Source organism: Suricata suricatta, chromosome 15 (assembly GCF_006229205.1).
Source record: "Suricata suricatta isolate VVHF042 chromosome 15, meerkat_22Aug2017_6uvM2_HiC, whole genome shotgun sequence".
NCBI lineage: Eukaryota > Metazoa > Chordata > Mammalia > Carnivora > Herpestidae > Suricata > Suricata suricatta.
The window spans coordinates 365,151-381,126 of record NC_043714.1 but is presented as its reverse complement, the minus strand read 5'-3'; the positions used below and the strand labels follow the sequence as shown (position 1 = coordinate 381,126).

The 15,976-nt window shown below is 40.3% G+C and overlaps 1 protein-coding gene across 1 annotated transcript in view; it reads right to left on the bottom strand.

Moving 5' to 3' along the window:
* The window catches only part of SPIDR (scaffold protein involved in DNA repair), a gene marked incomplete at its 5' end in the record, with an annotated part of 427,634 nt that overhangs the window by 59,204 nt on the left and 352,454 nt on the right, over positions 1 to 15,976 (bottom strand). Inside the window, one exon of the mRNA XM_029923996.1 lies at positions 3,993 to 4,133. Coding sequence (XP_029779856.1) covers positions 3,993 to 4,133 — 141 coding nt within the window. The remainder of the gene's footprint in view (positions 1 to 3,992; positions 4,134 to 15,976) is intronic.

Here is a 15,976-nt window from a genome sequence, read left to right as displayed (position 1 = left end):
CTCAGTGCTACAGTCACCAGCCAGGGGCATAGCACAAAGAGGCACCAAACAGCTAAGGAGTAAATGAGCGAATTATCTCTTCAATAAACCCTCTCATTTCCTATTTGCAAACATCCCTCCTGATCCTATATGTATGTCCTCATAGATAACATCTTACCAATTTGACGAGAATTTTTCTTTCTGGCCGGTCAGGATGTGTAAAGGATGTGTTCTCACTAACTTCTTTCATGAAATCTGAGATCAGCCAGTTAGGATCTAGTCACTTAAAACAGTAACTGCTCCAATACTTGTGCCTTTCTATTCAGTCCAATGGAATGCCATTCAAGGTCTAAGATCATGCCAGCTGCTTGTCATTCTGGGCACTCAGGTAGAGTCTTCTGTAAATAGTGATGACTAAGCACTCTTCAATAAAATTTTCTCTTAAAGGCCAGTCAACAGATCTGAATCAAATAGCACTGATAACTTAGTCACTTTAGACACAGAGAGCTTAATGGGCTTTAACAAGTTGGGACATAAATACTAGTAGGATTTTGAAATGAAAGAACTTCCTTCCCCCACAAAAAATTTAGCTAGCTATATTTTCCATATCTATAGGGTTAACATATAATTTAGGAATTTTCCCTTTCAGTATTGTCCTATCATATAAAAATAAAAACAAGTAATAATCAACAACAAAAAAGATGAAGTTCATACATAGAATTGTGATATCAAGGTCATGTGACTTTTCAGTTTATTGGACCTACTAAGCTGCTGCACAGGCCACATGGGAAGACAAAGCTCAGAGGACCTGTTTTAGGAGAAGAAAGCCCCAGGAGAAAGAGCCGGAAGTCCTCCGGGAGGGAAGCGAGCACAGGCGGAGCTCCACATTCTGCTCAGTGAACATGCCTCCGAAGTGGCGTTTTTGTTTAATGGTGTTTTTTCCCCCTTTAAATTCAGTCTATTTTTCTGATTTTTTTTTTTTTGGCTTTAAGCAGTCAGTATGGGCACATACCCCCACAAATATGTCAGAGAAATAAGAAGCATATGACAGTTGTGTGTTTTCTGCAAGCCTTCCGGCGATGCAGGGGGACAGAGCAGTGTCCCCCATACCGGCCCAGCGGCGCGGCTGTCCGGACAGCTCTGAGGCCACCGGCCCGCTGCACAGCCCTCCAGGGGAGCAGCGATTTCCCCTCACTAAAGTGTGGATTACATGAAACCTGGTAGCTAAGATCTCAAAGACTTCCTGACTTTGTCCAAACATACAACTATTTTCCAACTGGCAAAAAAGTTATTTTCTGTATTTGATGCTGGAATTATATAATTATAATTAATCATGTTAGCTTAAATTTGGGGAAAGAAACATATTTTGTTAAGGTTTATGAGAAATATATTTTGTTAGAGTTTGTGAGAGTTGCTAGGAAACATAGTAATTTGGGGAAGAATAAAAGAGACAATTTGTGTTGACTGGGCCATAGATGGATGACTGGCAATGCGTGATATCACCAATAGGCAGTGATAACATCCAGCATTGCTAAATGATCTAATAACTTGTTTTGAAGAAATACAGCTTCTAAAAGAACAAAAGACAATCTAAACATTTATTTGGATAGCTGCGTGTCAAAATAAAAGTAAGAAATTTATCCCAACCTAAAAAAAATCAAATATTCAGTCATTAACTTAAAAATGGTGGGTACAAAAATCTGTGAATGAATTCTGTGCAATTCACCGCGTATTTCCCGAGGAAGAGCCTTTCCGACGGGGACGCTGCAGGTGCGGTGAGGCTCCCAGCAAGCCCCCCAAAGCAGCCTCTGAAACCCTGGCCGCACGGCAGAGGGTGTGGTAAGAGGGCAGGCAGCGCCCAGGGCCGGAACCCCAGAGTCGGTCACCCGCAGAACGACGGGAGAAGCCAGGTGCCCGACAGCCTCCGGCGACACGTCGGCCTCGCAAGCAGCCTCGGTCCGGCCGATGGTACCAGGAAACCTGGCGGCTGAGCGTGGCCTGTGATGGGGAGCCCCCTGTCTCCCGCTGTGCTCAGGCGGGGACCCAGTGGGTAGAGGTGACGTCAAGGAAGACGACCTCCCGCGGCCCCCACAGCGCTAACGCTGTCAGGTCCGGGCATCAAGGCAGCCGTACCATTCACTGTCACTACAATCTTCCAGGTGCTTGCAGTTCTCAAACTTAGGACTCAAATGAGCTTCAACCTTAATAAAGACAAGGTCCATGTGACCCAATCCAACTTTTCACACACGTAGATTTGCTTTCCAAATGGGCACCGCCCCCCGCCCATATGGAAATTGCATTATAATACAGCTGCCCTTTGGTCAACGAAAGGAAGCATTTGTTGTAAGATAAATCTTCATGGATCCATAAAACGTTCTTGTGTCCGTCTAACCTGGGCTCACAGAGGATCTTTCTATGAGATGCATGTCTTTTAGAAAAACAAGCTCTTGGGCAGAGCTGTCACTCCCCTGCACAGTAACATTTGAAAGCCAGACGACACACGGAGCTGTGGCCCATGGGAATGCGGACTGCTCACAATTTAGTTATTTTAAAAAAAAATGTTATTTATCTATTTTGAGAGCAAGCACACACGAGTAAGGGAGGGGCAGAGAGGGTGACAGAGAGAATCCCAAGCAGGCTCTGCATGGTGAGAACAGAGCCCAACAAGGGGCTTCATGTCACAATTGGGAGATGATGACCTGAGCCAAAATCAAGAGTTGGACGTTTAACCAACTGAGGCACACAGGTGCCCCCACAGCCCACAATTTAGAATGACCACTGCTCAAATGTTCATTAGGCAAACCAGAGGAGGATACTATCAAAAACTGCTTTAAAATCAGAACATCATATACTGATAAAGGTTTTTTCTCTCTCTCAGATACTGGTATAAGCTCAGATGTTACTATAATCAGATAAAAAATTAACATCAAAAGAGTCAAAATAACACACAATTCAAGGAAAGAGATTATAATAAAATAGAGAAAATCCCAAATTTACTTTTATATACTAATTCTCTATATGATTGAATAGTATGATTAAAAATGTTCTTCTTTTCCCTATAGATTTCAGATGATTACTAGAGATGGAATAGCCACAGTTTGGCCCAGATCTATGTACCATTCTACCTTGCTTATCCAAAACCACATTTAAAATATTTTTTAAATGTCTTATTTGTTTTTGAGAGACAGAGAGAGACAGCGTGAGCAGGGGAGGGTCAGAGAGAGAGGGAGACACAGACTCTGAAGACAGGCTCCCGGCTCTGAGCCAGCTGTCAGCACAGAGCCGGACGAGGGGCTCAAACCCACGAACCGTGAGATCATGATCTGAGCCGAAGCTGGACGTTTAACCAACTGAGCCACCCAGGCGCCCCTCCAAAACCACATTTTAAGGTGATGAACCATGAACTTAACAGAGACAAACCTTTCTTACTATGGAAAGCAAAAAGATGTGACAACGTAAGAGTTTTGTTAAAGCTTATAAACTACCTGTACAGTAAATTATATTTTCATTTACATAAACAGACTCATGTTGAAGCTGTTTTAGTTTTTAATTAGTAAGACATACAGAAAATAAATCTTTAGGATTAAAACACAAATACATAACATTTTGTATTTTCTTAATTAAAAAAAACCTTTTTTTAATGTTTTATTTTATTGTTGAGAAAGAGAGACAGAGAGAGATAGCATGAGCAGGGGAGGGTCTGAGAGAGAGGGAGACAGAATCTGAAGCTGTCAGCTCAGAGCCTGGCACGGGGCTCGAACCCACGGACTGTGAGATCATGACCTGAGCTGAAGCCAGACGCTCAACTGACTGAGCCACCCAGGCGCCCCTATTTTCTTAATTTTTAATAAAATTAGATATCACTAAACCTGCATAATTGTTTTTATTGCTAATTATAACTTTTCCCCCTGGAAGTATTTTATGGGCTTTATTCAACTCTAGGATCCCAGTTTATTATCTAATTAAAGGACCAGTCCTTGCGGCAAACTGGATGCTATTACAGATGTTCTCACCTTCCTCTGGTGGCCTTCTGCAGAACCTTCATTCCCATCAGGCTGCAGGGTTTCCCTTCCAACTGTTGGTCTTCGAGGCCGGTGCCCTCACAGTGCACTTCACTGAACATGCCATAGGCATCTTGCACGAGAAGGCAGAGTCTACAAGAGAGTATTCACATTGTTTAGGAGATAGTTTTTAATTCACTACAGAGAACAAGATTTTCTTCTTCATCACTAGAAATCCACTGAAATAATCTTCATGAATGGATAGGTCAGGGTAAGTGAAGTTGAATTCCAACGTGTGCTCTTAGATTTGTGCTTACAGGTGTTTGGGTCACTATCCACCCCGTATGGGAAGAAACAGATTTCTCTTTTGGCATAAAACTAAACCCTAAGCCAAATGTGGTTTATAAGGACACTAAGAAGACCGTCCTTTCAAATAAAATATATTGCCAGTGCCCAAACAAGAGTATCCTTCTTCCCCATTTTATAACAGGAAACGTTTATATTTTGCATGGATGCTCAACACAGAACAAACCTTCAGTGTTAACATTACAATGAGAACAACAGTGAGGGGCTTTCTCTGAGAAGGTACATGTCACACATGCACATCCCAGCAGGATAAAAACTGGTGTCTGCTGGCAGCAACACAGACATGGTGGGTGTCCAGGGGCATGATGTGATTTCCCCCAGCTTTCAAGTTCAAAGGGCAATACTTATAAAACTTTTCTTTCCTTTTCTTTATATATATATAGAAGCATCTATATAGAGAGAGAAGAGTGAGTAGGGGAGGGGGGCTGAGGGAGAATGAGAAAGGGGGGGGAGAGAGAGAGAGAGAGAGAGAGAGAGAGAGAGAGAGAGAGAGAGAGAGAGAGAGAGAATCTTAAGCAGGTTCCACGCTCAGCATACAGCGCGACCTGGAGCTCAATCCCATGACCCCGGGATCATGACTGGAGCTGAAATCAAGAGTCAGATGTTCAACCGATTGAGTCACCCAGGCGTCCCTATAAAAGCCTATTTATCACTGAATTTCCAATCCTCTCACTTCATAATTCAGGTAAGAAGTCTTCCTTATTATGATATGACACATTCTCAGAAAATATTTACTGAAGCCTGGAAAAAAATTTAGGCAGCAAATAACACCACCAAATAGAGTGTGAGGAACAAAACTATTTTAAAGATGAGGGTATGCATGTTGGGAAAGAACAAAGGAATGCTAAATCTGAAGCAATGAACTTGAAACAATGCTTAGAAACTAGACTTCAGATTAAGTCTCCCCTCCCGGGTCCACAGGGCCCCCTGGGTTCACAAAAGAGGCAAATGGAAATTTTGTGTGAAGAAAACCACCCTTAATTTGATCATTAGTTCTCATGGGGTAAATAAATATACACTCGAATAAAAATCACCTTGTAGGAAACAAATTACTATGTAGGAAGAGAAAAAAAAAACAGACCTCTTGAGGACTTGACATATTAGAATTAAATGATATGAAATATGGGATAATTATTTTAAAAAAGGAAAATCACAAAGATATAAATACAAGACATAAAACTGTATAATATAACTTGGCAGGTATGGAGAATGAAATTAGAACTTTCAAAAAGGAAACACTCCACTTACTGAAATAAAAATGTTATTAAATAGGTATAAACAAATGGTCACATGTACCTGCAGACTATGGATGTGTGCACTGGGTCACAAAGTTGAATAAATTACCTGGAATGTGTGTTGAAAGCTGAGATCAAAAACATGAGGGAAAAGGGAAGTACAGAGGATAGAATGAGAAAGTCTAACATTTGTCTAATAGAAATTTCAGAAGAACAAAAGAGAAGAAGGAGAAGCAATAATTTAGAGATTTAGTAACTGGGAATTTTTTCTGCAACTGATGTAAGAAATGAATCCGAAGATCCAGGAAGAAAAACAAGTACCCAGCGGGACAACTAAAAGGAAAGCCATCCTAGGACACATGCTGTAAGAAAACTAGAGAATATCAAGACACAATGAGAAGATTCTAAAAGCAAAAAGGGTGAAAAGACAGACTGTATGCAAAGGAATGAAATTTCATTTACACTAGCCTCCTCAAGAACAAGGAATGAAACCAGATACAGTGAACTGTTTTCAGAATTCTGGAAGCCATCTCAAAACTGTGTACCCATAAAACCATCTTTTAAGAATGATGGTAAAATAAAGGCAATTTTAGATAAAGACACACTCACTACATTTTCCACCCACAGAGCCTGAAATATTTACTAGTTACTAAAATAATTTCTAAATTGTGTAATTCAGGAAGGACATTATTCTGAAAAAAGGTCTAAGATACAAGGACCACTGAGCAACAATATAAACAAAACAAACACAGTAGGATAAAATCATACCAGCAACAATATCAATTCATATGGGGGGAGTGAAAAACTAGAAGTGGAGAGCAAACAGGGCATACTGGGTGATGCAGTTCAAGTGTTTCCAAGCGCTCGTATCACTCATAACAGGATTAAAATATTAACTCCAGATTTCACTACATATTTACATCTGGTAAAAATTCAAGGATAACCAGCAAAAGAAAAGAAATAGGATGTATAAATTTCAAATTGCTAGGCGGAAAAAAAATGGAATTAGAAATATAGACCAAAACCACAGCAACAACAACAAAATAAATGGCAACACACCCCAAGACAATGCAAAGAAAAAGCACACACAAGAAAAAGGTAGGAAAATGTCAGGTAATAAGTATAATGGTAGACACAAGTCTACGTATATTAGAAATGGAATAAAAATGATTTAAATTTGTCAATTAAAAGGCAGCATATGTCATGTTCAGTTTGAAGAAAAAAAGAAAAAAAAATGTTAACAGGAAACCTTCCAAAACAGAGAAAGGTTCAAAGTGTGAAAAAAAATGTTTCAGGTAAATATTAACCAAAAGAAACTGAGAAAGTGGCTCTGAGACGTAACTAAGTAGATTCGAGGACAGACAGCATTAGTAAGGATAAAGAGGTCACTAATATTGATTAAAAAACTTAATTTACTGGAAGACACATATTTCTAAATCTTTATGGTCTCAGCCTCAAAATCTGTAAAGCGACATAGCTATAGAGAGAAGTGAACAAATCCAACACCATTGTGGGAAATTTCAGCATACCTCTGCCAAGAATTGAGTCAATCTGAGGGGAAAAATAGTAAAGATTTGGAAAACTTGCATATACCTAAAAAGTGTGATTTGCTGGATAGGCAATCAGAAAAACTGCCCGCAATCACAGAAAGTGCATTCTGAAGCACACAGACATTTATAAAATGTGACCAACGGGCCAAAGACAGGTCTGAATGATTTTCAAGGAATTAGTATTATACGGGACACACTGTCTGCCTACAATATAACTAAAAGGAAAACCAAGCAAAAATGGGTATTTTTAAAAATCCTCCATTTGGAAATTTCACAGCATCCTTTTCAACTCATAGGTCAAATATGAAATCACAGTAGAAAAGAGACAGTATTTTGAACTATAGGATAAAAATGCCAGATGCCCAAACTTACGGATTATAATGATGCTTTAGGGAATTTGTAGCCTTATATATAATAAAACATGATCACTTTCCCTTTTCTATATAGATTTTTTTAATGCTCATTTATTTAGACACACACACACACACAGAGGGAAAGCGGGGGAGAGGCAGAGAGACAGAGAGACAGAATCCGAAGAAGGCTCCAGGTTCTAAGCTGTCCGCATACAGCCCGACACGGAGCTCCAAGTCACGAGCTGGGAGATCACGACCTGAGTAGAAGTTGGAAGCTTAACTGACTGACCCACCAAGGCACCCCTCCTTTTCTATATAGATCTTTAAATTAGTTTTCTTAAAAAAAATTTTTTAATGTTCATTTATTTTTGAGAAAGAGAGAGACAGAGGGTGAAAGGGAAGTGGAAGAGAGAGAAGGAGACACAGAATCCAAAGCAGGCTCCAAACTCTTGAGCTGTTAGCACAGGGCCTGATGTGGGGCTCAAACTCACAGACAGCAAGATCATGACCTGGGTTGAAGTCAGAGGCTTCACCGACTGAGTCATCCAGGTGCCTCTGTAAGTTACTTTGCTCTGTACTGATCATAAGTTCTATACCTCTGTCAATTACCAAAATGTTCCTTCAGGGCGCTGAACGGTACAGGTGCTCTTGAAAGGGCTCTCCTGGAGCCCCTGTTCCGCTCCAGTCTCGGCTGGTTAGCATCGATCGACCTGTGGCACAGCCGTTACCCTGGAATCTCCTGTCAGAAAATCTGGGGGATTTCCCTCACTGCTCTAGTATGTTCAATCTCCTAATTTTCCATTATCTCATATCTTCCTTCTTAATAAATGGTTTTAATATTCATTTTTTTAAGTTTTTTTTATGTCTTTATTTTGAGAGACAGAGACAGAGAGGGAGCTGGAGAGGGGCAGAGAGAGAGGGAGACACAGAATCCGAAACAGGCTCCAGGCTCTGAGCTGTCAGCACAGAGCCCAATGCAGGGCTTGAACCCATGGACTTTGAGATCATGACCTGAGCAAAAGTCGGACGCTTAACTGACTGAGCCACCCAGGTGTCCCAATGTTCATTTATTTTTAAGAGAAAGACAGACAGAGTGAGAGTGGAAAAGGGGCAGAGAGAGGGGGGGAGACACAGAATCCAAAGAAGGCTCCAGGTTCTAAGCAATCAGCACAGAGCCTGACGGCGGGGCTCGAGCTCACAGACCGTGAGATCATGAACTGACTCGAAGTCAGATGCTTAGCCAACTGAGGCACCCAGGCGCCCTTCATTGTCTTCCTTTTTTATTGACTATAAGTTAGTAGGTCACATCTTCTAGCTTCCTGAAAGAGGGGCATGGGAGCTAAAATTTTTTAAACCATTCATGAAATTTTCAATAAACTATCCTCAAACTTTACGGGTAGTTTGGCTGAGTATACATTTCTAGATTGGAAATAATTTTTCCATTCCAAGTCCAATCCTGCTTTTGTCTTCCTCCTTTCTGTATAGGAGCTACGCTCTGTTCTACTTCCCAGGGTGCTGACACGGCATAGTGACCTTCCTCAGGGCACATCTGTCCCCATGCATGGAGTGAGCGGTACCCTCACTGAGCCCTTCACCGTGGGATCATGTCTCCTCTGAGTCATCTCATTGGTACTTCACTTCTCTTCTTCCATTCTGGTTATTAGACATCCTGGACTAGTTCTTTACTTTTCTTAATCTTTCTCTCTTATTTTCCATTTCTTTCTGGAAGTTTCCTCAACGTTGTCTTTCATAATTTCTACTTTTCAGGTTTAACTTCTAAAAGTTCTCTTTTAAGCTCTAAAAGATGTTTTCTCTCCCCTTGACAGTATTCTTTTTTGTTTTCTGGTTGTGATATCTGTAACTTCAGTTAAGGCCTCTGCTATCTGTTCCTATTTTAGACCAGCTCTAGCAAGCTTCCTGGAGTCCAAAATGGGTAGGAGGAGGAACTCATCAACCACGCGTTAAATGAGCTGGGCCATTTAGTTGGGGGAATCTCAGATGTTAGTATCGTTATATCTCCTCTTGATGAGAAAATTCCTCCGAAAAGACTTGTGTGTGTGTTGGCACCCCCGGGTAAGGGAGGAGCGGGCACTCGACGGTGTAGAGGAGGGGGAGGGCCTGATCACTTTCTGGACAGACTGGCAGCTAGTCGGTATTTTTTTTTTTCAGTCCTTTTTATCTGTTACCAGCGGTAGTAGGAAAATTGGATATGCAAGGAGAAAAGATCCTTAACTGTTACTTCTCACATCATATAAAAAAATTAACTCAAAATGGATCATATACCCAAATATAAAAACTAAAACCGGAGAAAAAATCGTCGTGACTTTGGAGTAGGCAAATACCTCTCACTTAGGACACAAAAACACATATTATAAAAGAAAAAAATTATTTTGACATTACCAAAGTTAAAACTTCTGCTCTTCAAAGGACACCGATAAGAAAAGGAATAGGCAAACCACAAGCCCTAAGCTGCCAAAGGGCTTGTGTCTAGATTACATAAAGAACTACAGAGCTCATTATTGATAGTAATAAAATAATAATATTCTAGGATTACAAGAAATATAAAAAGAAGACAATCTAGTAAAAAAATGGGTTAAAGATACAAAATATCATGAGGCTCCTGCGTGGCTCAGTCGGTTAGATGTCTAACTTTGGCTCAGGTCACGGTCTCACATTTGTGAGTTTGAGCCCTGTATTTGGGCTCAGTGCTGTCAGCACAGAGTCTGCTTCAGATTTTCTGTCCCCTCTCTCTCCGCTCCTACCCTGCTCATGCTCTCTCTCTCTCTCAAGAATAAACATTAAAACAGATACAAAATAATATCACGAATTCCATTTCTATGAAATCTATAAGAGTTAAATCCATAGAGACAGAACGGTGGTCGCCAGTGGGCAGGAGGAGGCAGGACAGGGAGTAACTGGTTTATACGTATGGGATTTCCCTTTGGGCTGACGAGAATGTTCCATCAGAAGGAAGCAGTGATTGTAGAAGACTGTAAGTTTTATATCACGTGAATCTCTCTTCAATATAAAACAAAATGGACAAAATATGCGACTAAACACTTCATCAAAGAGTATACACATGTGGCCAGTAAACACATAAAAAGATGCACAACCCCACTAGTCATAGGGCAAGTGCAACTTAAAACCACAATGAGATACCACTGTACCTACACTGGAAAGGGTGAAATAAGAAAAAGGTTGATGGTATGAAGTATTGTTGAGGACCTGAAAGAATTAAAATGATCAGATTTTAGGTGGAAATGTTTATGTTAAAGCCACTTTAGAAAAAACTTTGGCCGTTTCTAATAAAGTTAGGTATATACTTAACACACGGCTAGTCATTCTACTCTAGGAGTTTCCCAAAAGAAATAAAATAATATATCTACACAAAAAATCACAGACATATGTCTACGGTAGCTTCATTAAATAACAGCCCAAACTGGAAACAAGACAACAGTTGAATGGGTAAATACATTGTGATGTATCTTTATAAGGAACTACTACTCAGCAGAGAAAAGGAACAAATTACTTGAAAACACTGTGCTGAGTGGAAAAAACATAAAAAGCAGTTTATATCAAATTACAGAGAAGGCAAAGTGACTCTGAAGTAAAAGCAAAGAGATCTGTAGTTGCCCAGAACTGGGGCCAGGAGGACTGACAGCACAGGCACAAGGAAACTTCTGGGGGCGACGGAAATAAGTCTATGTCTTCACTGTGAAGTGAATCTCCATGGTAGATGTATTTGTCAAAACCCATTGAACTATACACTTAAACAGGTGCATTCTATTGTATGTAGGTGAACTGTGTTGCATATAAATTATACCTTTAAAAAGTTGTTTAAAGGAAAAAAAGGGAATAGGAGACAACTTGAAGAAAATTCTACTGGATAAACATAGGATAATTATGGGGAAAAGACTGGTATCTCTGGACATTGCTACAGTTCTAACTCATTGTGCTAACAACAGGCAAACAGTGAGAAAGAATCAAATCCTTAAGAATCCATTAGAAAAATATTATGCTTTGCAAAGAGGCATTTCCCCTTGTCATTATACATGAACTTTCAAAGGAAAACTGAAATAATTTAAGGACATGTTTTCTTGTGCATCTTCAATACTGAAAACCACCTATCTACCTACATACATTATCTCTCTCTCTCTCTCTCTTTCTATTTAATTTGACTTCTCTGTGTACTTTTTTAAAAAATAGGCTGCATGGCCAGCATGGAGCCCAACGTAGGGCTTGCACTCATGACCCTGAGATCAAGACCTGAACTAAGATCAAGAGTCCGACACTTAGCCAACTGAGCCACGAGGCACCCCTGAAAACCACTTACTCTTAGAGATAACTCTCAGGGTATGAAATTATAAATATATTTGGATATTTTTAAAAAGGAAACACATTATTAATGTTTCATGAAACAAAACTTAAAATCTTACCTTTTTCATGAAATCCTCTCCATTATAAGGAACTACATGCAAACTATTAATTCCACCCTGAAAACATTAGGGTTGAAAATGCTCCCGTGTTCTTTATCTGAGCAGGCTCTCAATAAAAACTCTTTCCATGCTTGAGAGACGGAATGAGGCTGTGGTGTGAACACATAAACAGCAAACTCACATCATCCTCACTGTGTACAGTGTTGGCAGAAATATTCGTTCACTTATTCAGTCACCAGTGCATGCATCTGAAGCTCACTGAGCTTATACTTTGCAGGATATGTAAGGAGGAAAGGAGTCAGATAAAAATATAAGTGAACAACATTAACACCTAACACTAATATAATGTATTATGGCTGATTACAGCATTGTCATATTGTCTGTTTAATCCTCCAACCGAGGAAGCTAGGCATTACTGATAGATGAGTAAAGTGAGGCTTAGACTGTTTTTAAAAAACCTAGCCAAGACCGTATGGAGATCACTGAATCAGGTCTTAAACGCAAGGCACTTGGTTTGGTATTTTTGTGCCACAATGTCACGTAACAGTAACAAGCTGTACCAGTGGGGAAGAGAGATTAATTCTGTGCAGTGGAACCGGAGACAGCACCTCAGAGCACCTAGCATTCTAGTCTGCAGCAAGCACCAAGAAGGAGATAAGGAATTAGCTCACGGCAAACTGCATGCTGACCCTCAACTCCACAACATCTCACCCCAATCTTTATAGAGACAATAATTTCTCCTACTGCTAAGTCAAACGATTTAAAATAAACATAAATCGTATCTAGAAGGACTTAATCAATTCTGCAACTTTCAAAAGATACTTTTAAATGTTTGACAAGAATCATATTAGTATATTAAGATCAGAATGTAAGGAATTTATGCTAAATTATTTTTAAGGCTGCTAATGTAATGAAATGAAAAAGAAATACTCTTAAATCACTTGAAAACAATTTTATTAACTGTTTGATGCCATATGACTTTAATCTGAGACCCAAGTGGGAAAGAACACAAGATCACTCTTTCATAATAGTGTCCTATTTCAAGCAGTATGCTATGTGAAAGCAAGGATGGAAGTATACATTTTTGTGTTGAATTTATAATGTCTTTTTCTGTCCAAACTTTCTGCATCATAAGCTTTGGGAGGCAAGTGCTTCAATGTTTCCCCTCAGAGGCCGATCCTCCTGTAAGTGCCCGCCCCCCGCCTTGCCTCTCTGGTCTCTGTCTCACTGGGGAGCCTCAGGCGGAGCACTGCGCAGTCAGGCTCCATTTCTTGCGGAGGAAGCCCTAGACTTCCGGTGCAAGTGGTCCTCCACCCGATCAACTAATGCCTGCTTGGCTGTACTCGCGCGGCCGGCGCTGTTCTGAAAGCATTACTGCTTGTTAATATATGCAAAAGTCAAGACGAATATCAAGATCTCCACGGATCTGCTTGTGTTGAGGAGAGGAGAGGAATTAGCTAAGACCTTTTCCCTAAACCTGTCCGGGCATTTCGCTTTATCTCAAATATCCCCGGAACGGTGCTCGCATTCTTCTGCCCGAAAGAGTTATTAATACTTTCCTTCCCCCGTTCTTCCTTCCCGTCTGCCCATCCACGCTCTCCCGGCGTGTCCTGCTCGCTCTGCTGAGGCTCAGGCTCAGGTGGGGTCCCTGCGCTCAGCAGTCCAGACGGACTGGAACTGCGCCTTCAACAGCCCAGCCAGAGCCAGCTTGTCGGCGGCACCCAGGCAGCCCCGCCCCTTGTTGCCGCTTCCTGCCGGGCAGATACCATCTCCCAAAATCAGTGCTAGTGTGACAGGTCTGGGCAGGAAAGGGCCCCCTGTTCAACTCGTTTTTCCTGAATCACCAAAGATGTTCCCTATATATCTATCACATCAAAGCTTAGGGGAACACAAATGGCTTCCCAGGGAGGATAGAAACACCACGTTAGTGACTCTGGGACCTTAAAAACGTTAACTGCTGTATGAACTTGAATTTACTCTTTTTAACACGAGAATAAGGGATCCTAATTGAGAGGCGTATGGTGAGCATGAAAACAGTGACCCAGGACTTAGCACAGTGGCTGGCACACATAGATCGACCTTTCCTTGGCAGGGTCCTTACTCCAATTTTATTATAAGGTTTTCCCCACGTGGTTCTTGAACATGTTTTGTTAGATCTATGCCTATATCACATGATTTTGCTTAAATGGGTTAATGTAAGCAAATGGGGTTTTTTTTTGTCATTGCTGTCTTGCTGGTGTAAAGAAATACAACTGGACTTTTACATAGAAAAATTTTTTAATTCCTCAATCTTACTAAAAGTATTTGTAACAATTTTTATGAAGTTTTATGCAATCATTTCCTCTATGCATAATGACAACTTGCTTCAACCTTCCTAACCCTTATGTTTTTTTAAATGATTATTATTATTTATCTTTTCCGACTGCAATTTAGGACCTTCGGCACAATGCTGAAGAGAAGCTAGTGACACTGGGCATGCTTATCCATTTTCTGTATAACATGTCTTCAGAATTTTATAATTAAGAACGATGCTTGCTGGAGGGCCTTTTGGTAGGTATCATTCATCAGGTTAAACATTCCTAGGTTTCACGACTGGGTGGCTCAGTCGGTTAAGCATCTGACTGTCCGGCTCAGGTCATGATCTCATCACTTGTGAGTTCGAGCCCCATGTCGGACTCTGTGCTGACAGCTCAGAGCCTGGGGCCTGCTTTGGATTCTGTCTCATTCTCTCTCTGTCCCTTCCCTGCTTGTGCTCTGTCTCTCTCAAAAATAAATAAATGTAAAAAAATGTTTTTTTATAAACATTCCTAGTTTGCTGAAAAAATTTTTAAATCATGGTTGGGTATTGGATCGTATCAAATGCATTTTCCATATTAATTGGAATGACTATATGATTTTACCTCCCCCGCTAATGTTGTAAATGACACTTACAGCTTCTTAAGTTAAAGCAATTTTTTTACTCCTGAGACAAAGCCAAGATCCTAGTTATTATGTTTTGTTTAGCATTTTTCTATGTCTGTGAGTGATACTGACCTTTAATTTTATTTTTCATATTAGATTTCATTTTATTTCTAATATCAATACTATTTATATTATTTTCATATGATAAGGTGACAGGGATTCTTTTTTTCCTTGAAAATTTTGTATAAGATTTGAATGATCTATTTTTTGTCAAAAGTCTGAAAAAATTTAGTAAACACACACACACACACACACACACACACACACACACACACCCCTCACATCTTTATCCATTCATCTATCAGTGGACACCTGGGCTGCATCCAGATAAAGCTTACCAAATTTGAAATATTTCAGCTACTATTTCCTCAGATATTTTTTCTGCACCCTCCCCCCAACTTCCTTGCCATCTGGCACTCCTATTACATGTATGTTGGTGCACTTAATGGTATTCCATATTTCTATGACGTTCTGTTTCATTTTCTTCATTCTTTTTTTTTATTTTTAAAAAATGTTTATCTTTTGAGACACACACACACACACACACACACACACACACACTCACACACACACACAGGACATGAGTGGGTAAGGGGCAGAGAGAGAGGGAGACACAGAATCTGAAGCGGGCTCCAGGCTCTGAGCTATCAGCACAAACAGATGTGGGGCTCGAACTCATGAACCTTAAAATCATGACCTGAGCTGAAGTCAGATGCTTAACCGACTGAGCCACCCAGGTGCTCCTCTCATTTTCTTCATTCTTTTATTTTCCCCCTAAAGATATTTGCTAATTGGGAGATTCCTTTAGTCAGACAGAAATGATTTATTTTGGTGTGTCCTGTATCTTCATAAAGATTATTTATTTATTTAGAGTTGATTTATTTTGAGGAAAGTTAGAGAGAGTACGGGGGAGGGATAGAAGGAGGGAGAGATAGAATCGAGTGGGGCTCAAGCTCACGAACTGTGAGATCATGATCTGAGCAGAGATCAAGAGCTGGACACTTAATCAACTGAGCAAGGATTGAGTTATTTAAATGTACTTTGAAACTCTAAAATACTCTGTAGTCATAAATTTGAGATTAAGTTTTAACATCG